General features: G+C 48.5%; 1 protein-coding gene and 1 long non-coding RNA gene across 5 annotated transcripts in view; both read right to left on the bottom strand.

Annotated features, from left to right (window-relative positions):
* Positions 1-1,616: 1,616 nt before the first annotated feature.
* LOC122207283 lies at positions 1,617-10,582 on the bottom strand. Its single transcript, XR_006196757.1, has 4 exons — positions 9,495-10,582; positions 4,595-4,792; positions 3,917-4,033; positions 1,617-2,307 (listed from the first exon to the last, which is right to left on the bottom strand). It is a non-coding gene; the product is annotated as an uncharacterized LOC122207283 (long non-coding RNA).
* A 1,209-nt stretch (positions 10,583-11,791) lies between these two features.
* Positions 11,792-22,239, bottom strand: part of ULK2 (unc-51 like autophagy activating kinase 2) — an 83,602-nt gene continuing 73,154 nt past the window's right edge. For all 4 annotated transcript variants that reach the window (XM_042917330.1, XM_042917332.1, XM_042917331.1 and 1 more), the window contains 6 exons: positions 21,038-21,246; positions 18,893-19,083; positions 18,323-18,441; positions 17,348-17,505; positions 14,929-15,064; positions 11,792-14,001 (listed from right to left, as the gene is read on the bottom strand). In XM_042917330.1, the coding sequence (XP_042773264.1) occupies positions 13,943-14,001; positions 14,929-15,064; positions 17,348-17,505; positions 18,323-18,441; positions 18,893-19,083; positions 21,038-21,246 (872 nt within the window). In that variant the 3' untranslated portion in view covers positions 11,792-13,942. The remainder of the gene's footprint in view (positions 14,002-14,928; positions 15,065-17,347; positions 17,506-18,322; positions 18,442-18,892; positions 19,084-21,037; positions 21,247-22,239) is intronic.

Below are 22,239 nucleotides of genomic sequence, written 5' to 3'. Positions count from 1 at the left end.
TACACACTGCCCTCGTCTCTCCTCCTGAAAACCGGAGGAGGAGGAAGAGGAGGGAAGGAAGAGAGAAAATATCCACCAGCCTCCATCACGGCCAGTATCCGCGCCCCTGGCCTGGCCCCTCCACCACCCTGCACCTGCCCAGCCCCCTGCCCCCCATCTGTCCAGACCCCTCCCCGGGACCTTCTGGAAAGCACAGCTCCGCTCCTCCCTGGCTGAACTGGAAATCCGGTTTGCCCCTAAGGACAAGGAATGTGGCCTCTGGGGTCCTCCCCGGGGGCAGTTTTTCCTCCTGAGTCCCTGACCTCAGGCTCCAGGAGTGGGCAGGGCTCCTCTGGACCCCTCATGGGGGGTTCCAGACCACATCAGTCTTCTCTCCCTCACAAATCCACTCCCCCGCTCCTGTGCAGTCCCATTTCCAAAACCCTGGGCCACTGCATGGGGATCTGGCTCCGTCCCCCTCACTGTGGTCACTTACCGCTCAGCCCCAGGGCCTCTCTGTTCTTGGATCTCACTGCACTGGCCTCCCTTCCGCTCCAATGTTGCCTCCCACTATCACGCGCCTCCTTCAGACTTTTACCTATTTACTTTTACTGTGAAAACTAGGACAATAGGAAAAGGTAAGTTTTGTTCTCACAACTGATGGTGCCTGTCTGGGACCAGCTCAGACAAACAAACACCCTAGTTCTCCAGGTACACGCACCCCCGGCGGGGCGGTGGGGGGGGGGGGGGTGCAACCGGTAAATACGCCGGACATAAAATTTATCATCTTAACCATTTCAAGGGTACATTCTGTGGCTCTGTTGTGTCACCGTCACCCCCCTCCATCTCCAGAACTCTTCGTCCCGCAGATCTGACACTCCGTCCCCGGTGGAATAATGTAGTATCTGTCCTTTCGTGACTGGGTGATTCCAGCCAGCATGTTGTGCTCAAGGTTTAGCCATGTCTTAGCAGGTGTCAGTTTCCTTCCCCTTTAAGATTGAACACACTCCAACGTACCACTGTACCCATTCATCCGTCGCTGGACGCGTGGGGCACTTCCATGCTTTAGCCACTGTGATTAATGCTGCTGCGAACACCGGCCTAGAAATCATCTTTTCATGTCTCTGCTTTTAATTCGTTGGGGTGCGTACCCAGAAGTGGAATTCCTGGACCGTCCAGCGAGTCTATGTTTCATTTTTTGAGCAGCTGCCATATTGTGTTTCACAGTGGCTGCACCAGTTCACGTCGCCACTGGCAGGGCGCGAGGGGTCCGGGATCCCACATTCCCACCACGTTTCTTCCAGCAGATGGGAGGCCACCCAGCAGGTGGTCCACACAGTGGACGGGGGGGCGGTCTCATGCTGTGCTGCTGAAAACCCACTCTTCCTCTTTCCCCGCCGATCTGTGGGGCTAGGTCTTTCCGGGGCGAGTTCCACCACATTCCCGTGCCCTCTGATCTTGCCTAACTATCCAAGTCCAGCCGGTCAGGAAAATGTCAGGCCGGAGCGATCCTCACGTCCTCTTCGTTGTTTGTGGTCGATGGTCATTCTGAGCTGGGCACGCCCGCTGCCCCTCAACTACAGACGCCCTGGGGGGAAACGGGTCACTTCTCAGCTGTCCCACCTCGCTCATCCTCACCTCGCTCATCCTCTTTCTCCTCCATGTCTTGGTGACCTCCGGCCTCACCAGGGTTGAGGAGTGAAGATGGGGAAGCGGTCAGGGAAAGCTTTCTCGTCTGCACAGTCGGAGGGAGGGTTCCTCTGGCTGTGGCAGATGTCGAAAACTTTCTCTTTCAAGTGGTAGATTTTGGAGAGCCTTCCTGTACTCTCTCTACCCCAGGGTCTGCTGTCCTGGCTTCGCCTGACACAGGAGACTCCATCTGTCCAGTGACTAGCTGTACTCTTCCCCCTGGTCTGAGCCTGTGATGGAAAACCTCCAGTTTTTCCACCAGGGTCCCCTTCACATCAACCAACGCAGGCCCCCAGCTCTTCCTATCAGGCCCCCGGCCGACACAACTCCTTTGAGACACTCCCACACATCCTTGGGCCCTACAAAGTGTTTGACAGCCGATGGCCAGTTATGAACTCTTGGCCATGTGACTTTTCAGGTATCAGACACCCTTCTAGAATGTTCCCCCGGCTTCAGGAGGTATGTATAAAAGTTCTCCCACAGGTCGTGCTGGAGGGACTGCTGAGTAGCCCTTGGCCCTCTATCTTTGGGGGACGTTCCAAGCACAGTGTTGGCCTGGGTATCCCAAAAAGCAGAGTCGGAGATAAAGGCTCGTCGTGCATCCAGGGACTTCGCTGGGGTGTGTGGTTCCAGAGGAGCCTGAGTGAGACAGGGAAGGAAGAGAGTCAGTGCAAGGATGTGCTGCTGAGTATGGGACCCCTAGACCCTGGCTGCTGGCTTCTGCAGGACCATCTGAGGACCAGCCTTTATGGAATGTATCGGGACCAGTCTGGCTGGTCTCACGAGAGAGCGGTAGCACAGTGAGGTCGGCATTGGCCTCTGCTGCTGGTAGGTTGCACATTAGCAAATATAGCCTTCGAGGCCGGTGGATGGCCTCCAACTCTGTCACCATGGCCTACTTGTTGTGGGCCATGGACAGGCTGGTAGACCTTCCCAGGACAAGACATCCTGTCTACCTGGTTTGCCTAGTGCCCCCTCTGGTGGCCATTGGTATGAAATACAACACTGTGTGCCCACTTCCCAGGTCATCCACATGCCTGGTCCCCAGATCTCAACTCCAGTTTCTCAATCTTGCTTCTTCTTGACCCTGACCACTCAGCAAAGCCATTCACCACCACCCACGTGTTCACGTATACCCTTAGCTCAGACCCCTCTTCTCCAGCCATTCAAAGATGGCCAGGCATGTTGCTTAAGGCTCTGTCCACCCCGCAAACAGGGTCTTGCACGGGATAGAGCTCCACCAATGCGACAGAACCACACAAGATCTTAAAGGAGGAGCAAAGTGGGGGCCTCCGGGGTCTTCCTCTCTGACACCAGCAGCAGCGGCTGTCACAAGATCAAACTCCCAGAGCAGCAGTGGATGCAGGATTAAGGCAATGCAATGATGTCCTTCCTATACCAGTTCTGCGTGACCTGATTTCTGATTTTGTTCCCGGTTCTGCAGGCCTTCCCCAAATTCTTTTCCCAGTCACTTTTTTTTTTTTTTCCAAATTCCTTTTTGCTTAAATCAGCCAGAGTCGTTTCTGCTTGTGGTAGCTTACAAAAATGGCCACAGGAATTCTTCCCATAGCCGTGTTCACGTGGTTTTGCGATATGTCATTGCAAAGTCTATTTCTCCGCCCTTGAATCTGGACTTGACCAATGCGACATTAACAAATATGGTTCAGGGGCGCCCGGGTGGCTCATTCGGTTAAGGATCCCAGTTCGGCTCAGGTCATGATCTCACGGTTTGTGAGTTCGAGCCCCGCATCGGGCTCTGTGCTGACAGCTCAGAGCCTGGAGCCTGCTTCGGATTCTGTGTCTCCCTCTCTCTCTGTCCCTCCCCACTTGTGCTCTGTCTCTCAAAAATAAATAAATGTAAAACATTTTTTTTAAATAAACAAAAAAACCCCAAATATGGCTGAGTAGGGGCTTGAAGAGTGCAAGAACCCTGCAGCTTGGTGTCTCAGGTCCATGGGATACTGTGACATAAACGGGGCTGAGCTAGCCTTCCAGATGATGACTGACAGATGGCCAAATCATCCCTGCTACCCCAGCTAAAGATCAAGCAAACCTACAAACACAAGTGAGGCCATCCTGAACCACAGAGCAACAGCCATGCTGAACCAGATCAGAAGAACTACCCAACTGGACTGAAGAATTTTGAGAAGTCGTACATGTTCATTGTTTTAAGCCATTAAGTTTTAGGGTGATTTGTGACACAGCAAAAACTAACGCACACACTATTTCTAGCGAAGGAGAACCCTACCTGACACACGCCTCCGTCGTATTCGTCTCTACGTCATGTTGATTTCAATTCTCATTTGAATAAGTTTCAGTTGGTGTCCCTGTATCCATTGGTGCCCCCTCCGATCTTTTTTCCAACCTGCCAATTTAATCAGCCACACCCTCTACTTAAAACCCTTTATAGGCTGGGGGCGCCTGGGTGGCGCAGTCGGTTAAGCGTCCGACTTCAGCCAGGTCACGATCTCGCGGTCTGTGAGTTCGAGCCCCGCGTCGGGCTCTGGGCTGATGGCTCGGAGCCTGGAGCCTGTTTCCGATTCTGTGTCTCCCTCTCTCTCTGCCCCTCCCCCGTTCATGCTCTGTCTCTCTCTGTCCCAAAAATAAATAAAAAACGTTGAAAAAAAAATTAAAAAAAAAAACAAAAAAAAACAAAAAAAAAACCCTTTATAGGCTGTAAGATGACCCACCTCAACATACCGCCCCCCTTCATTTTCCACACATGCTCTGACCTGCGGTCACACAGTGATGGTGCCTGTGAGCCTACGTTCCATCATGGGATGGAGTCCCCTCCTTGCTCACATGTGCACAGACGTGCGTAAAACGGTATGCACACATAAGCAGACTCATCAGGCTCTCTTTGCATTTGGGGACGGGGTGCAAGGGAGGAAGCCTGCCTGAGATAGGTCCTGACTCAGGCACTTACCGCCTGGGAGAAATCAGCAAGTTGAGTAACGTCTCTGTAGTGCAGTTTGATCACGGTGCCGGCTCTGAGGTTGACATCAGTTCATGTACGTAAGATTCTTACGACCGTGGCTGGCACATGGAATGCATATAGATCGGCCAGCAGCACGATTATCATCACAAATACTCGCTGGGTGTCTGCTATTGGCCGGGCACTGTCCTAGGGACACAATTAACAAGACAGGAAGATTCCTGGCTTTCGAAAGCTGACATTTTAGAGAGGTGAGTAGAAGAATAAATAAGAATATAAATACAATAATTTCAGGGGCGCCTGGGTGGCTCAGTCGATTAAGCATCTGACTCTTGGTTTATGCTTAGGTCATGATCTCTTGTGGAATCCAGCCCCACGTCTGGCTCTGTGCCAACAGCATGGAATCTGCTTGGGATTCTCTCTCTCCCTCTCAAAATAGTTCCTTGAAATGTATCCGTCAGCTTCTGACATAGGAAACATCTCACAGCAGAGGGAACTCCTTCCCTAGACCCTCCATGCCTTACGTCAGACCCTTGTTCCCTAAATTCTAGGCCTTTACCCCTAAATCCAATGATAGAACAATTTGGGCCTTTGTCTTCTATATCCTGGTTGGCTGGGGGCCTGGTCTTTCGTACCTACAAAGGCCCATCCGGGGCTGATCTCACACACGAGCCTCCACTGCCTGGCTGAGATAGAGGTGAGGGGCAGAAGTCAGAGGGAGGAGGGGCACCTGTGTGGCTGTCGGTTGAGCGTCCGACTTTGGCTCAGGTCAGGATCTCACGGTTTGTGGGTTTAAGCCCCGCATCGGGCTCTGTGCTGACAGCTCGGAGCCTGGAGCCTGCTTCAGATTCTCTGTCTCCCTCACTGTTTCTCTCTCTCTCTCAAAAATAAATAAACATGCAAAAAAAAAAATTGTTTTAAAGAAAAAAGAAGTCAGAGGGAGAAGTAAGGGCAGCCCCCCACCCCCACACCCCAGGACTCTCTGTCTCTCTTTTGGGGCCAGAACCAGGAAGAGATTGAGAGACTCTTTGGGGCAAGAGTTTCCTGGTCGGGGGAGGGGCGAATATGCTGAGGACTCACCTCACTGCCTCCCTTAGCAAGGGAGCTGGGCTTCTGGAAAGTACCAAGAGAGTTCTCTGAGCTTTGTCCTTGCGAGCTTGTGTACCTTCTCTGAGGTTTTCCTGGGGCTCTCAAAGGGGTCCATGACCCTTGGCAAGGTGTTACCTTACTGTCCACTCTACCAGGACTCCCTTGTCTCTCTTCCTCTCTCTCTCTCTCTCTCTCTAGGTGAAGTGGGGAACCCAGACCCATCCCAGGGCCCCCGTAGGCACCCAGGAAGCCTCATTCCTGTGCGTGAGCACCCTCTGTCTGCTGGGGTCGGGACACATGGTGGAGATGGGGGGAACCTCAGCCTGGGCTGAGGGAAGGAGACAGCCATGGAAGGCCTCATGGGGGACCAGTGGGAGAGGGGGAATCTGACTCTGTCACAAGTTCCTTCTCCAAGGCCAGAGAAGGCCTGAGGTGGCCCTGCTGAGCTGTGGGCCACGGAGATCCATAGACTCATGATTTCATAGGGAATTATTTGTTTTAATTTACGTGCACACATTTATTTCACATTTTAAACACATCAAGAAAATAGAGCTGAAACCTTTCAGGATCAGCCCTACAACAAGAAACTGGGGCTTGGTTTTGTGAAGTCGGCGTGCCCATGCTCCATGCTGAGAGCTGAGGCCCACGGAGAGGCTCCCTGGCATGGGTCCGGGAATGGATGCTAACTTTAGCATTTAGAACAACTCCAGGCAGCTGTTTCTGGAACAGGACCTCCAGCCCCGCCCAAGAGAGCATAGCATTGCATATTTTTAGTAGTAAAAGCAAAACTACCACCATTTATTAAATGCACGCTAAGTGCCATTGCGCAAAGGGCACCTTCCCCACAAAAACTGTTTTAGCAGGTTTCTTTTTTTAATCTTTTTTTGGTAAGGTTTTATTTTTTGAGAGACAGCGTGATCAGGGGAGGAGCAGAGAGAGAGGGAGACACAGAATCCGAAGCAGGCTCCAGGCCCTGAGCCGACAGCACAGAGCCTGACGTGGGGCTCGAACTCATGAACTGTGAGATCATGACCTGGGCTGAAGTTGGATGCTTAACTGACTGAGCACCCAGGCGCCCCAAGGGTTTTACATTTTTAAATGGATAGAAAAAGTAAAAAAAAAAAAAAAAAAAAAAAAGGAGTAGGACTTGACACTCGAAAATTGCATATAAAGTTTTTACTGGAACATAGCCATGTTCGCCCGTGCGCAGTCTACGGCTGCTTTTCGGCGTCCAATGGCAGGGGGCCGCTAGCTGCAAGAGACTGCTTAGCCCCCGAAGCCAGAAATACCCTTTAGTCCTGTACAGAAAGTGCGTGAACACCTGGTATCTCGGGCCGCCCTGTCCCAGATTTCCTCAGTTAGCATGTTATGGAGGAACGTATGATGTTTCTATGACCACGTGAAAGGAAACGGTGGTCTTTACAATAAGCTGCTTATGTAACAAGCATCCTGTTTCCCCCACATACACCGGTTTTCCTATCCTTTCTGAACCGACATGACTTGGTCAGCTGCCGACTTGTTAGCGAGCTAACGTCGATGTGCGCTCCGATCGGCTTGCCTAAGCGATGTGGTTTTTTGTTTTGTTTTTTAAGTTTATTTATGTATTTTGAGAGAGAGAGAGAGAGAGTCGGGAGGGGCAGCGAGAGACAGAGGAGAGAGAGAATCCCCAGAAGGCTCCGTGCTGCCAGCACAGAGCCCAACGGGGTGGGGGTGGGGGGAGGCTTGAACTAACCAACCGTGAGATCATGACCTGAGCTGAAAGCAAGAGTTGGATGCTTAACCGACCGAGCCACCCAGGAGCCCCTGTCTAAGCAATGTTGTTCCGGTGCATTCTCCGTGGAAAGAAGAGCTCGGGTCTCCAAAAAAAAAAAAAAAAACCCAGATGTGAGAAAGAGTACAGCACACAAGTGGTGGGGGGGGAGGACAGAAGTGAGTCCTGCCCCGTGTCCCAGTGGTCAGTGGGGAAGATACAGCCAGGCCCTCGGGCCTCGGCCCTGGCTCTAATCCTGCTGTGACTGCCACTGATCCCGCCACCTGGTGTTTATTCAGGGCTCACCATGTGTCAGGAAAGGGTGTGAGCACTGCACGTATGATTTTGTTTAATCCTCATGATAAGCTTGAGAGGCAAGTTCTCTCACCATCTCTGCCTCACAGGCGAGGAAAGCGAGGCCCGTGTCATAGTCAGGGCACGTGGGAAGGAGACACAGAAACACGCGTCTGGGGGAGAGGACCCCAAGGCCTCGTGGGTCCATTTCCCTCTCCTGAGCTGGGTGACTCAGAACATCTGTTGGGAGCCTTGGCCTGCTCGGCCTGCGGCTCATCTGTTCTGCTGCTCCCATCAGGCCTCTGACTGGGGACGGTGCGGAGGGGTGGGGGGTGGATCAGGAGGAAAGGGAATTTCCTGATTTTCTACTAGCCTTTCCCTCACCGTCACCTCCCTTCATCTGTTGTATTTACGGCAAATACTTTCCCTAGTTGTGATTTGCTTCTTGGAGTTTTCCTAGACTTAAAGAACCTTGTTTAAAAAACAACACAGGGCTGGGGCGCCTGGGTGGCTCAGTGGGTTAAGCGTCCGACTCTTGATTTCAGATCAGGGCGGATTTCACGGTTGGTGAGTTCAAGCCCCGTGTCTGGCTCTGTGCTGACAGTGTGAAGCCTGCTTGAGGTTCTCTCTCTGCCCCTCCCTCCCTCCCTATCAAAAATAACCAAACTTAAAAAAAAAAAAATGACACAGGGCTGTTTTGTCTTCATAGTAAAGGGGATTAAGAAGAAAAACCTCACGCTCAAAATATTCTGGGTTTCCACTAGAAACTGTGTCTACTTTCCACTCTCAGTTTAAGACATTCCATACCAGCTCGGCTGCCCGCACCTTCTGCTCCTTATGCGGGTTCCTAAAGGAACCATCACTGGGCGTATTTCTAGAGCGTGCAATCCATTTACCCGTCATCTTTACAGAAACCCGCTAGCTGGAACTGAAAAATAGCCTGTCTTCCTCCCCAGCCTCTCCTTGCGGGGAGGGGAGTGAGGGGAGCCCTGCCCCAGGGGCACAGGACCCTCATCACCGAGATGGGGAGGGCAGGACAGGAAGGTGAGAAAATGGGTTGGGGCCTTGGCGGTTTGAGACAAACAAGAGAAAACCCTGTGGGCTACGCTCCTCCTGGTGGAGGGGCTGGCGTAGTGTGAACTCCACGCTGGACGGGGCCCAGGTGAGGGCGTGGGGCCGCTTGGCCGCAGTGGGGGCAGACCAAGGAGTTCCTGGGGAAAGGGTTTCTGCTTCCATCAACAAAAGAACTGGTCCCAGGACTCGGCCAGGGCTGTGTGCGTGTCGGGGTGGGGGTGGGGTCCCCTGGACAAACCCGGATTGAGGTTTCTCCCACCTGGTGCTGCACCTGCGGTTCGAGCTCACCGGCACAGGTAAGACCAAACAGGGAAACTGCAAAGTGGGTCAATCAAATGCTCAAGTTTATTGATACGTCATAGGCGCCCTTTCACTGGGAGGTTCAAGGGTGGTTTCTGAAACCCACTGTTCTCGGGCTCCAGCCCCAGGCCCAAGAGGGGCTGCACAGAGCTGTTGACTCCACCCGTTCTCGAAATCGGCTGCCTTCTGCTAGGCAGAAGACGGGTCCAAATGGCACAGAACTCTACTTTTCCCCCCTCTTCCTGGACATCACCAGAGAGGTGTTACAAGGACGTGCGGGTGAGCAGGTTTGGGGCGCTAAGCACATCACAGGGGGAGGAGGGCTCCCCCACAGCCAGGCTCCCCAGCCCAGCAGTCCAAACCCCTGCTTCCGTCCGCCACTACCTGGCCTCAGGGCTTTTCTTTCGGAGCGGGGATTACTCTCCAAGTCTGTTTCTCCGTCGGTAAAATGAGGCAAGTAAGGGTTGATATGCCGATCACATAAATGTTAGCTCGATACAAACACTTCACCGTAACTGCCAGATTGACCGAAAAGGGTAAATAAAGGATGTCTGAACGCAGCTTGCCGGGCGGGCCAGCCAGGGAAGGAGGCAAGTCCTTTCAGAAGCTGTCCGGCTAGAGCAAACGTGGTTCCAGGGAGCCCTAAATCCAGGCCTTGCCCCAAACAAACACAGGCTGTTCTCCACCCCTCCCCAAAACAACACAGCGGGGAGCCGTGGAGCGCCGCCAGTCCAACAGCGAGCTTCGCTGAGGATACGCACGTCCCCGGAACGGCTCGAACTTCGTGCTCACTAACCTGTCTCATCCGCACCCCACTCTCTGAGCTCTGCGCCCTTGCCCTCTGGACACACAGCTCTGCACGGGGCAGCTGGAGTCTGGGACCCGGGGGACCACCACGCCGAGGAGGCAGAGTGAAGCTTTCAGCAAACAAGTGCTCGGCTGGCCTCTCCTAGTGATGGAAGCAAACTCTGGGAAGGTCAGGACCGTCTCAGAGGAGGGCACGCAGCGTGGGGCGGTCCACGACCGTGCGCCAGGCAGCCTCGCCCAGGAGAGGCCCACCGCCTGTCTCCCGAGTGCAGACATCAAAGGAGCCTCTGTGCCAAGGGAAGGAGCAGGTGCGGGGCTCCAGGAAGCAGCCTCCTCGGCTCAGATCCACTCCCGGAGGCACCCTGGGAACACACTGAACGACAAAATCCACATGGCCCGTTGAAAACTGGGCTAAGAGACCCTCCGTGAAAAGGGGGAGCCCATAGGTGAGTTCCGCTTGCAGGGGGCAGACATGCGCGCCCAGGGCCCTGGTCTGTGCGGCCTCCGCGGGGTCAGTGTGCCTGCAGCGGCGGGGACAGCAGGCTCCCGGCCCCCGTTCCTGTCTCTACCACAGTCTGGTCCCTGAATTCACACTGACCCTTCCTGTTTGGCTCTGCCCCCTCCGCAAAAGCGGAGATTTTCGGGGCTGATTGTCAGTTTCCCGGAGGGCCACGCTTTTCTTTTTTTTTTTTTTTTTTTTTTTTTCAACGCTTTTTATTTATTTTTGGGACAGAGAGAGACAGAGCATGAACGGGGGAGGGGCAGAGAGAGAGGGAGACACAGAATGGGAAACAGGCTCCAGGCTCCGAGCCATCAGCCCAGAGCCTGACACGGGGCTCGAACTCACGGACCGCGAGATCGTGACCTGGCTGAAGTCGGACGCTTAACCGACTGCGCCACCCAGGCGCCCCAGGGCCACGCTTTTCTAGGTGGATCGGTTCTGAGGCGGTTACCTCTGACTCTGGTAAGGAAAACACCGTCTTGACACTCTCCCACAGGCAGTCGTCTCACAAGGGCTTTGATAAACAAGGAAGAGACGCGAGCAGGTCCCGAGAGCTTCCGTGGCTGAAGATTCACGGGTCCGGGCCCCAGAGGTGAACCGTCTCAGGGCCGCGTGGAGATGGGCACAGACGCTTCGAAAACGCACCTCTCGGTGGAGGGAGGACATCACGCTCCCCGAGCAGATCCTCGCTGTCGCCGACACCAGCAGGCAACCCTCCTGGAGCCACACACCGCACTTTATCTCAGAAAGGATTTAAGACGGTCTGTAGAGACTCCACGCGTGGGAGGTCGTCCTGCAATCACTTCTGTCACCTCAAGGCCTTCCTAGATACCTGAGTCAATGGCTTCATGTCCACTATGTCCCCGCTCAGCTTCTCCCTTGTGGCCCTGTGGAGACTGAGGAGGACCCAGCCCTGCCAGGAAGCTCCTCTCCAGGGCTCCGGCAGAAACAAGACCATTGCTGCCTCGACTGTTCCTCTGGGTGGGGATAAGGGCGCGTGGACTGTGGGAACCGTTAGGTCCAGGACAGAGGTGCCGTTATAAAGGCAAACTCTTCCAGCGGGAAGAGCTGGTTAGCAAATTCACCGAGCAGGCCTCTGTTTACATGCGTGTGCTCAGTAACTTCCCACGTTATGCCTTCAATACGGGTGTCAACCCATGGGTGTGCAGACTGGCCCATTTCTAGCGTATGAAACAGATGATACGGAATTAAAAAATACTCGTGGAAACATAAAGCATTTATTATTGCTATAATCAAGGCAAGATCTCTGAAAACAACCGGCCTTGAAAATGGAAGTAGAATCAGAACCGTTATTCATGAGTTTACAGTTTGTTCTTTGCTGTTCAGACTTCACGGTTTCACACACAGCATCTATCACAAGACGGACCTTTATTATACAAGAGGAGGAAGAATGAACTTGGAAGTCACAAAGCATGGCTTAACTACCTCACTAGTTACCTGACTTCAGACACATCACTTACTTGCTGAGAACCTGTTTCATCCTGTTTAAAGAAAAAAATAAAAAAAATAAAAAAATAAAGGACAGGGTGGAGGGGCCAGAAGGAACCCAGCCCCTTGGACGATCTACTGAGAGAACGCGGCTGATAACTACGAGAAGGTGAATGAAACTGCTCGGTATGCTTGAAGAAATTACACAAACTAGAGTGTCCCTAATACCAGTGCTCGTCACCCCCGCAGGGAGGCGCAGGAGTCCTCATCACGTAGTCTACATGCCTGGCAGCCTGCGTTGACAGTCCCCGAGCATCGGAAATCTTGGGGCAGGACAAAGGATATGAGCGACCAAGCCTCCAAACTCACTGAGGAAGGAGCTGGCTTGACAAGCCACGTAATACGGACCCAGCTTGGCCCCAGAAACACTTTGTCACTTTTATTTTACCTCAATATACATCTGTACAGGCAATAATAAAAAGGCTATTACACAACAATTCAGTGAGTTTTACCTAGTTTCAAGAATAATGCATATGCAGTTACAAACGGGAGGTAGAAACACTGTATTAAAGACCTAAAAATACAAACATCATATAAATAAATGTTCAAATTAAGTGCTGGAATTTCATACAGATAAATAAGGTAAAAATTACATTACTTCGTCAAAGTAAAAGAAAAACCATGTTTTTGTTTGTCTTTATCAGTACGTTAAAGTTAGATTAATGCCAAAGAGCTTCTGTGCAATTTGTCAGAGTTCAGATTATATTATCTAAAAGGATAAAGATATAAGGATTAAAAGTGGAGAATGTTTATTCAAGTATTCAAGCAGGTGAGTAAAAGAAATCAAACAATACACGACGTAGGAACGTTTCCTGGAAGGATGTTAACTGCCCGCATTCTCCACGTCTAGCTATCTGGTGACTAGCTATCTGGTGAACTGCCAGGATTAACGTGAAAAATACACATTAGGCTGGAGAGAGAGCTGCCCATTTTCCTAAGAGAAAACAAACCTCATTTTCCACTAACTTCACGTAGAAACTCCACATCACTAACAAGCCTTTAGGTCGCCAACTTTGTTGTGGCCCGGCTAAAATTCTTGAGAGTCTCCCGATTGATACTCTTTCTAATACTGCCCAAATAAACCTAGCCTTTAGTAAACGTAGAGATCACAGGCGTCAATGCACATTCTGCATGCACGGTAAAAAATAAAACCAAAGGCAAACGACCAGCAACTCAAAAATACCACTGAGAAAATCTGTTACGTGTGGATGAACAGGTTAAAAAAATGCAACGGTCCACATGAACACAAGTTTTTACCGTTTAAAAGTCCACTAGACATTACATGTGAATTCTGGAAAGGGTGTGTGTATAGAATATAATCAAGTAAAATATTTTAAACGAGTCCATTGTGCCTCAGTTAGTTTTAAATTGCAAAATCCAATGCACAGTTGTTTTAATAAATTAGTGCAATATGAAAGATTTTGGAAGAGTAACATGTGTCCATATTAGATCAGATGGAAGATTTCACAATTTCTTCCAAGAGCCTTCTTTCAGCTGGTTCTTAAGCTATTTCCTCCTGAGCTGTTTAAGGATGCGTGCTCAGATTTAGACAAACCTACCCCAGATATCAAACTGCCCGGATGAGATGTAGATTTTTTTTTTTCTTTTTACTTTTATACCTCAGTAAATACATGGGATTTCACACATTGCTCTGATGAACGAGTAAAGAGCCACTCATTTTGTTCCCCTCTTAATCGTCTTTAAGAATAACTGCACTGATAGTTCTATTTCTAAGGTACGTTTATTTACCAGGTTCGAACTGAGAGCCAAGTGGAATACTCTTGCTGCTGCTTCTACAAAGAAAAGGGGAAGGGGTGTCGTCTCCGATAAGGCAGATTTCCTACAAGTATGTAGTTTTGGATTGTTCTTCCTTTGTGAAGTCACTCCTTGCTCTTTGGTAGTCACCAGGTGAGAAACTACGGTTTCCTGGAGATGGGGAACCAGAACCCGAGCTGTCATCCCAAACTTCTCTCCTCAATTCCACCACTGGTCCAGGGGCCGGACCGGCTGCCGCTCACAGGGTCGCGGTGCTACAGCAGAGTGCTGACAATCTTCTCTCAATACTAGTTTTATCTAGAAATAAAGTAAATTCAGAGCAAAAGTCATTTCTGTTTTCAAAACCAAGGGCAGAACAAATGAAAAAAAAACAAAAACAAAAACAAAAACAAAAACAAAAACAAAACCACTTTCCACCTACATCCTTGTCTCTGTTCTATCTTTGCCCCAAAGTGAACCATTCTGAAGATTTTTTCTTCTTTCTGCCTGATAATTGTTTAGATATCATGTCTAGCTCAGTGATGCACAGGAGCAAAATGTAGGTTAGCACGTCAAATAAAGAAAATTTAGGTTTTAATAGCTAGCTTGCTCACAACTGCACATAATTTTAGAATTGCAGTCCCCTTGAGGCTCTTCAAAATGTGGTGTGACCACATATGCTCCCAAGCCCCTCCTCAAACACCAGGGCTTATACTCCACAAATGGTATCATCATCCTGGCACTCTCTAAATCTCCACTCTGTTGTCTATACCAGATCTGGGGTACGTAGGATCTTCATAAAGTTCTTTTTTTTTTTTTTTTCTTTCACAATTTTTGAGAGGAGAGAGAGCACTAGTGGGGGAGGGGCAGAGAGGGGGGAGAGACAGGATCCGAAGCAGGCTCTGCGCTGAAGCCCACAGGGCTTAAAATAGTTGCATGTATTATTATTTAACAAAAACGGAGTTCTCTACATACACAAACACACATCTTCCAACACGGTAATGCGGTATAAAAATCAAAAGCCATCAATCATTACATTATAAGCACGATCTCCGTTCCTCAAACAACTCTCTCATCTTTTAGAAGCAGCAGCAGACCGCAGTAAGAATCAATGACTTGCCCAAAGTTGGAAAGCCAAGATTCAAACCCAGGCAGTACGACTCCAAACTCCAAGCTCTTCCTGCTGCACCCGTAGGAGGCAACTCCGCTGCAATCAATAACACACCACTTTCCAAGTCCACTTACATTTATGTACGTTTTCAATATCTGCAGGGTCCTGGAGGATCTTCGTTAGGCCTTCCAAAAGAAGGGCTGCCTTATGATAGCGATAAACAATATCTTCTGTCTGCTGAAACATCTCATCCAGGGCTGCAGACTGAACCTGAAGCCAAGTCAGCAAGAGCAAGGAGATTCTCAACTTTTCCACGAAAATACACATCCATCTGGGCAATGCAGCTTTAAACGATATCTAACACATTTTGACGAGATGATATAATCTACCAAACTATACAAAACTTACTCATAAGACTCATCAGATGAGCAGCGTAAAGGAGCTTCTCGATGAAAGTTACTTCGCCTTCAAACATAATCCCGTACTCAGAGAGATTCATGACTCAACATTTATACTTCTAAATTGGCTCTTCTACGGCTACACTAAAAAGTTTATTGTAAACATATACTCTGACACTAGGGCAACCTGACATTTCATTAAGGTAGATTTTGTTATAATAAGATAATTAAATGGTGGTAAAAGTCATTTAATAGCTTCCTTTAGCCAAAGAACTTTCTGGCGTAGTCGCCCATTCACTCAGGGGTGTTTACAAGTGCCAAGCGCTGCACATACCACGAAGGAGAACTCACAGTCTGGAGGGACACACAGGCCTGACAACATGGCTTGCTCATTCCACGAGACACGTGGCTGTGTAGGAGGAAGCCCCGAGATGGGACGGAACACATACCGGGCACATCTAACCGCCCCGTGGCACGCGGAGATTAGGGAAAGCCTCCAGGAAGTGGTGTGTAGGCTGAGTCATAAAGGAGTAGAGGTGATGAGAAAGGTGGGCAGGGGCTTTCCAGAAAGAGGAGACTGTAGTATTATGCACAGGTCATGACTATTTGAGAAGTCTTCTCAATGGTATTCTGATTTCCTTGTTAAAAAGTAGACGACAGGCCCAAAATGGCACCACTTAGGCCAAGTCAGTAAGCCAGGACATAATACCTCACCTGACTGCAGTTCCAATACCCCAGGTATGTAACCTCGAACCAGTCAACATGGCATTTCCTGGTCAGCACTAGGAAATTTACTGATTGACCCCTTCCTTCCCCACTTCAGTTTCCCTTAGAAGGGCAACTTTGCCTAAACAACGCATTCCTTGCTAACGAATTCCTTTCCTCTTTTTTACTACCCCCTTCTCCCTTCAAACACCTTTGTTTTATTTAGCTCAGTAAAGCTCTCCTCTACTTGCTAGATGAAATGCTGCCTGATGCATGAATCATTTCACAAAAGCCAATTAGATCTTCAATTTTACTTGGCTGAATTTTGTTCTTTAACATTCTCTTCAGTCATTAAAAGCCGGGACTGCCAGTAACCCAGTATCCTGATGTGTACTTGCCGATATCTGTTTCTTTCAAAAAATACTTGAGAGCCACTTACAATAAAACAAATAAAATGGGTACAGAAAATCCATTCTGAAAAGGATGAAGAAATAACTAAACATGGTGCTAATGACACGAAGTTTGCTGTGCAGCCGGGGCAAAAGGAGGGACTTATTCAAGTTACGCTGCTCTTGTTATCAGAAAAGGAAGAACAGCCAAACTCCTCAGGAGAGGACATTTTTCTTGGCCCCAAGTTTTAAAAATAATTTATCATATGAAGTCTCAAACCGGTATAGAGTGATGCAATGCCTATTATTCATATCAATAGTTTAGGGCAAAATAATGTATGTTCTGCTTATCAACAGTTTATACTCCAAAGTCATTTTCATTTGACTTTTGATAATGGCTTGCGGAATAAGGCCAAGGGTAACATAACCGTACAATTCAAAGTAGACATATTCTGGGGGGAGGAGGTAGATTTATTATGTTAATGTGGCAAAAATAAGATTGCTCAATAATTTTTTCCCCCACTAAACTACTTAACTAACAGTCTCTAATTTCATCACTACTTCAGAGCAACTTTTCCCCCATGAGATAGAAACAAATTATTTCCAATAGTAGACCCAAATAATTTGAAAGGCAGATTTTACTTTGTGTCTATACTTCAGTAAGGTCAGTAAGTGGAATCTGGGCACGTGGACTTTTGAGGACTGGTAAACAGAGCGGTATTTTTCCTAATGTTTTATTATGCCAGAATTTCTTAGACAGCACAAAATGCAGAAACAGATCCAGCCAAAGCGTTTAGATGCAAAGTATAAGAAGATTAGATCATGCCTAAGGTTAGCAATTTTTAGGAGGTACAATAACACTTCACCAAATGCGGTAACCAACGTTATTCAATGTGTCACCTGTGCTCATGAAGTCCAAGTCCTCCTTTAGTAAGAGGCTATCACCGTGTTTGGGACTTGGGAGCAGTCAAGGGCACAAACTCTTTTTAAAACGATAAGGTCAAGCAGGTATTCAACTCAAAAGATACTCTTAAATAATGTTAAACCGTAGAAAGGGTTACCATTTCTACAGCACAATTATAGATGAGTTTCTCTGCAGTCACGCTGCTGATTTCATCAATAAATCTCTGTTTGTCAGAGAAGAAGCGAGTCAGCTCTTCCGTAAGTTTCTTGCACATGGTGATGCAGAATTTGTATCGTTCATTCAAATTCTTGACAACTGAAAAGAAGTTGAGATGAGAATTTTATTTTTCCTCCACAAGTAAAGTCACAGTGACGTGCACCTTTCCTGCTGATTTAAGGAAAGTGACATTAAATGATCACTGACAAAAATGACCGGGGTTGGGGTGGGTGGCTCAGTCGATTAAGCGTCCAACTTCGACCCCGGTCATGATCCCACAGTTCATGCGTTTGAACCCCACGTCGGGCTCTGTGCTGACAGCGCAGACCCTGGAGCCTGCTTCAGATTCTGTGTTTTCCACCCCCTCTCTGCCCCTCCCCCCACTCTCAAAAATAAACATTAAAAAACAAAAAAGACCAGAAATCAGATTCTTTCATGTGTTCTCTTCCGGTTCAGAAAAGCACTTCCAACTGTCCCTGTATGAATTAAATGGCAAAAACAAAAAACAGAAAAATCAGAATCTTTCCCCAGTTAAGAATCTTTAAATGTTTTTTAAAAATTATTATCTATTTATTTTGAGAGAGAGAGAGAGAGAGGGAGGGGTGGGGGGAGGGGGGGGAGAGAGAGAGAGAGGGAGGGAGGGAGAGAGGGAGAGGGGGAGAGAGAGAGAGAGGGGAGGGGAGAGGGGGAGGGAGAATCCCAAGCAGGCTCTGAGCTGTCAGCACAGAGCCTGACTTGGGGCTCGATCCCATAAACCGTGACATCATGACCTGAGCTGAAATCATGAGTCTGATGCTCAACCGACTGAGCCACCCAGGCACCCCTACGAATATTTACCAACACAGGGATTACTCATCCCAAACTCTCAGTGCAAAGGGGAAAGGAGCAGCTCGAGGACCGTCACACCCACCCATACCTTGTTTCACGGCCGTGGATGGGCTCAGTTTCCCGGACTTGACCTGGGCTTTGGCGAGATGCAGCGACGCGGCTAGAAGCTGTGCCGCCTTCATGTACAACACCAGCTGCTCCACCCGCCTGTGCCCAGAAGACAGCAGAGTGTTATCCTGGGACCCACATGCCAGACTCAGCTCTCTACTCGTCAGGTCACCATTAAAACAGCATTTCTAAAGGAGTATCGTTCTCCTGGATATATTTTAATGCACAAGTAACTCTGGGAGGAAGAAGGTTCATGAAAAAGATGTGTGTGTGCTTTGAATACAACAGGTCTCCTCAAAGAAAAATCAGTACGATCCCTTTATCGCCAAATACCTTCGACAGGGTAAGACACAAAGAGAAGGCAACGCTAGGGTTACGGAATCTTCAAGTCTTGGCTCATGTAGTGAGATCTCGCACAACGGAACAACTCGGGGCTCCCTTGAAGCCCTGAGATGGGATGTGATCTCGGCGTGCGACAAGGTCTCCGTCTCAGACGTGAATTTACAGAAAGCATGGAGGATCTGGAAGTGAATGGCTGGGGAGCACCTACCCCCAGTCTTTGCTTAGTTGGCTGATCTGGTCCACGACCACGCTCTCCTGGATCTGGTACAAGGAGACGGCGGATGAGACAGCGGACGCGCACAGCTCCGGGTCTCCTCCCCGCGCGGCTGTCAGGTCCAGCACGCACTCGGTGAACATCAGCATCACACTGAGGTGGCGTAAGGCGTCTGTGTGTTCTCGCTGTGGCAAAGCCAATTTGTCTTAGAAACTTTCAGTGAAGAGGAGGCGTGTACTCTTTCCTGTATATAAGCCATGGCCGGCGCTAATGTTTTTCTATACTTATGAATATCAGAATGAGCAAAACAGACGAAGATTTTTAAATTCCAGAAGACTAGTAAGAAAATAAACACAGGTGAAACCAAATGTGGGTATGCGCATGTGTTTGTGTGTATGTATGAGAGCAGCCCCAAAATTAAGTGTCAAAGGAATGAGGTCACTGTGTTTTACCAGAAAAACAAAACAAAGACAAGCACAACCCCAAAACTAAACAATTAAATCAACATACTTGAGACAAAAACATGACCAAATAAGCATCAGGATTTTAAGGATATTCTTTACACTAAACCACCCTTCTTGCTAGTTTAGTAAATTCTACTGACCTAGAGTTCCAGAGATGTTTTATTTTAATTTCTGGTGAGTTTTCAGTTCACAGTCACTCCTAATACCAAAGCTCTAAATTTCTGTGAGCTGTTCACTTAAAGAGGGGAGTACAGACATAATAGCATGCTTTAAAAAATGAGCATTCTAAAAGTAATGTGGGTTTTTGTTTTTTTGTTTTTTTTTTTGAGAGGGCCCAAGTGAACCAGGGGCAGAGAGGGAGGGAGGGGGAGGGAGAGGGAGAGAGAGAGAGACAGACAGAGAGAGAGAGAGAGAGAGTCCCATGAGGGGCAGAGAGAGAAAATGAGAGAGAGAGAGAAGGAAAGGGAGAGAAGTGAGGCTCACCCAAAGCAAGGCTCGTGCTCACCCAATGCAGGGCTTGAACTCACAAACCCTGAGATCATGACTTTAGCCAAGGCTGAGCAACCCAGGCACCCTAAATTAATGTTGTTTTGAGATGTGCTTTTAGCTATAAATGTTTTTTGAAAGCTCAAATAAGACTAAGCTTCTCATTCTCCTTCTATGATGAAAAAAGGAGAATCATTTTCCTAGAAAAAGGAGAATAAACCAATTAACTTTTGAAAGTCTCTCTGCTCTCTGACAGCATATTGGACTGTACATTCCAATACACTGGAAAATGTATTAGAACACAATTTGTGTCTAATTTGATGGAAACTGAAAAAACTCTGAAAACTGCTTTCCCAATCTTAGGACTGCATTGTACATATTTTCAAAATCACGACTAGAACTACTCCAAAATCACTACTAAATTTTGCATGCAACATTTTATAACTTTTATGTGAAATATTTAATTCTCATTCATGCAAAATAAAAACGTTAGTTGGAGGTCCAGCATGGAGAGAGAATTTGTTCTCTGTCGGCCCGGAGAACTGATCATTTTAATTTGAAATGCTAGCTAAGTTAGCATTGTAATCAGGGACTGAGGACACAGTGTAGGCCACTGGGTGCTGTCCTGGAGTCGAGTCTGAGGAACTGAACTGGCACAGTCTTTGGAGTCGCAAAATTAACTTCTGTCGTTCTGAACGTGTGTTCAGCATGCTTCAGATTAGGCTGCGTTTTTCCCTGTGGAACTGGCTCCACCGAGGGAGGGTGCTGGTCTACAAATGTGAGCATTTGCTTGGCAGTGCGACTAATCTGGCATTATGCTTTATTATTTCATAAGCCTAAGTGTATTGCTTTTATCTTACGAAGAAAAGCAAGCGGTGAGAATAAAAAGTTACGGTTTCAGGACAAAGACTGTGCTTTACAAATCCCATAACTAGCAAATAAACTTCAGATTAAAAAAAAAATCTCCATGTGTCACTTCCTCTCAACCAATGCTTGTTCTGGATGAGTGTCACTGTTAACGTTACTCTAAAAACACATCAGCAATGTTTTTCAAGGAGAAAAGGACAAGGTGAGTTAAAGAGAAGAAAAAGCTTCAGAACTTTTGTGTATTCTGCCCTTTCCTCATTGCTAGAACCTTCTTCCATGCTCTCGACATTACAGCGACACGCCACAGGGGTCTCTTCTCTACCTCCATCAGTGTCTCCTCTGGCAGTTCAGGGGCTTCAAAGGTGATGAGCCCCTCTAGGCTGGGGGGTGAAGCACCATAAGGCATGTATCTCAGGCCGGGAGCCGCCTCCGCTCCCGGAGGGGAGGACCCCGAGCACGGCCCTGGCGGGGAGCCCACGCACGCGCGGCCGCTGGCGGAGCACAGGGAGCCTCCGGAGCCGCTGGAGCCCGCTGCAAGAGAACAGGACATGCGGCGCAGGGCCCGCAGTGAGCGCCTGCTCCCACCATCCAAGGAACAAAGGAAATGTTAAAAGAAAAGGCACCGACCCCCTGGGTTTTAGTTTTCCAAGTTCCCCTCCGTTCTTCTTTTATACGCACATTCCATAGACATCATCATGGCTCGTTTTAAACTAATCTGTGACATGCACATCTCTCCCTGTTGCTCCGTAGTCTTTACTGCAACACGCGGTCGGTGCAGAGCAGTTCACTAAATTTTTATAGGTAACGATTATCGGAAGATTGATACCATTTCTGATTTTTGTATCACAAATAACACTATAATGGAATCCAAAGCGTTTCCTTCCTCTGAAAGGCTCGTTTGTGATCAATACTCCCAAGTGCTGGTGTAAACAGGAATGGGATTTCCACAGAGCAAATGTGACCCCCGCTTTTACAGCCTTGGGGACAACCGCCTCACGGCCTCCTACGGCAGTAGCTGTGAGGCAGCGCACCGATCCCGCCAACCTTCAGCAACGCTGGGCGTCAGTCTTTTAGTGTTGGCTTAGTTAACAGGTAAAAAACGTTACTTTCTGCAAATTGTATTTTATTATTACTTAATACTTCTAATAATCCGAAGAACAAGATCGTTGGCTCTACCTCCTCTCTCGTTATCTGTTTACAATCCTTTGCTTACGGATCTGCTGACATGGTGATCGGTCACTTACTCAGTGTAAGAGAACTCAGAGAACCCACGGTCCAATATAGAAGATGATGTCAAATGAGAACTCATTTCAAGTCCGATCTAAGTGCTTTCTTCATTTAGGGTATTAACGACCTACGTGTAGAGTATGGAGGATGATAAAACCAATCTATTGACCTATCTCAATGCAGACAGGATTCAGTGCAAAGACTGGGGCCCAAGGTACAAAAAAGGTAAGACTCAGGTTTCTAAAAGGACAAAGCAAAGACAAACAACCATCTACCATTTCAAAAAATGTACTAACC

This window comes from Panthera leo, chromosome E1 (genome assembly GCF_018350215.1).
Source record: "Panthera leo isolate Ple1 chromosome E1, P.leo_Ple1_pat1.1, whole genome shotgun sequence".
Classification (NCBI taxonomy): Eukaryota; Metazoa; Chordata; class Mammalia; order Carnivora; family Felidae; genus Panthera; species Panthera leo.
Note: the sequence above shows the minus strand (reverse complement) of the source record. Positions and strands in the feature narration are given on the sequence as shown.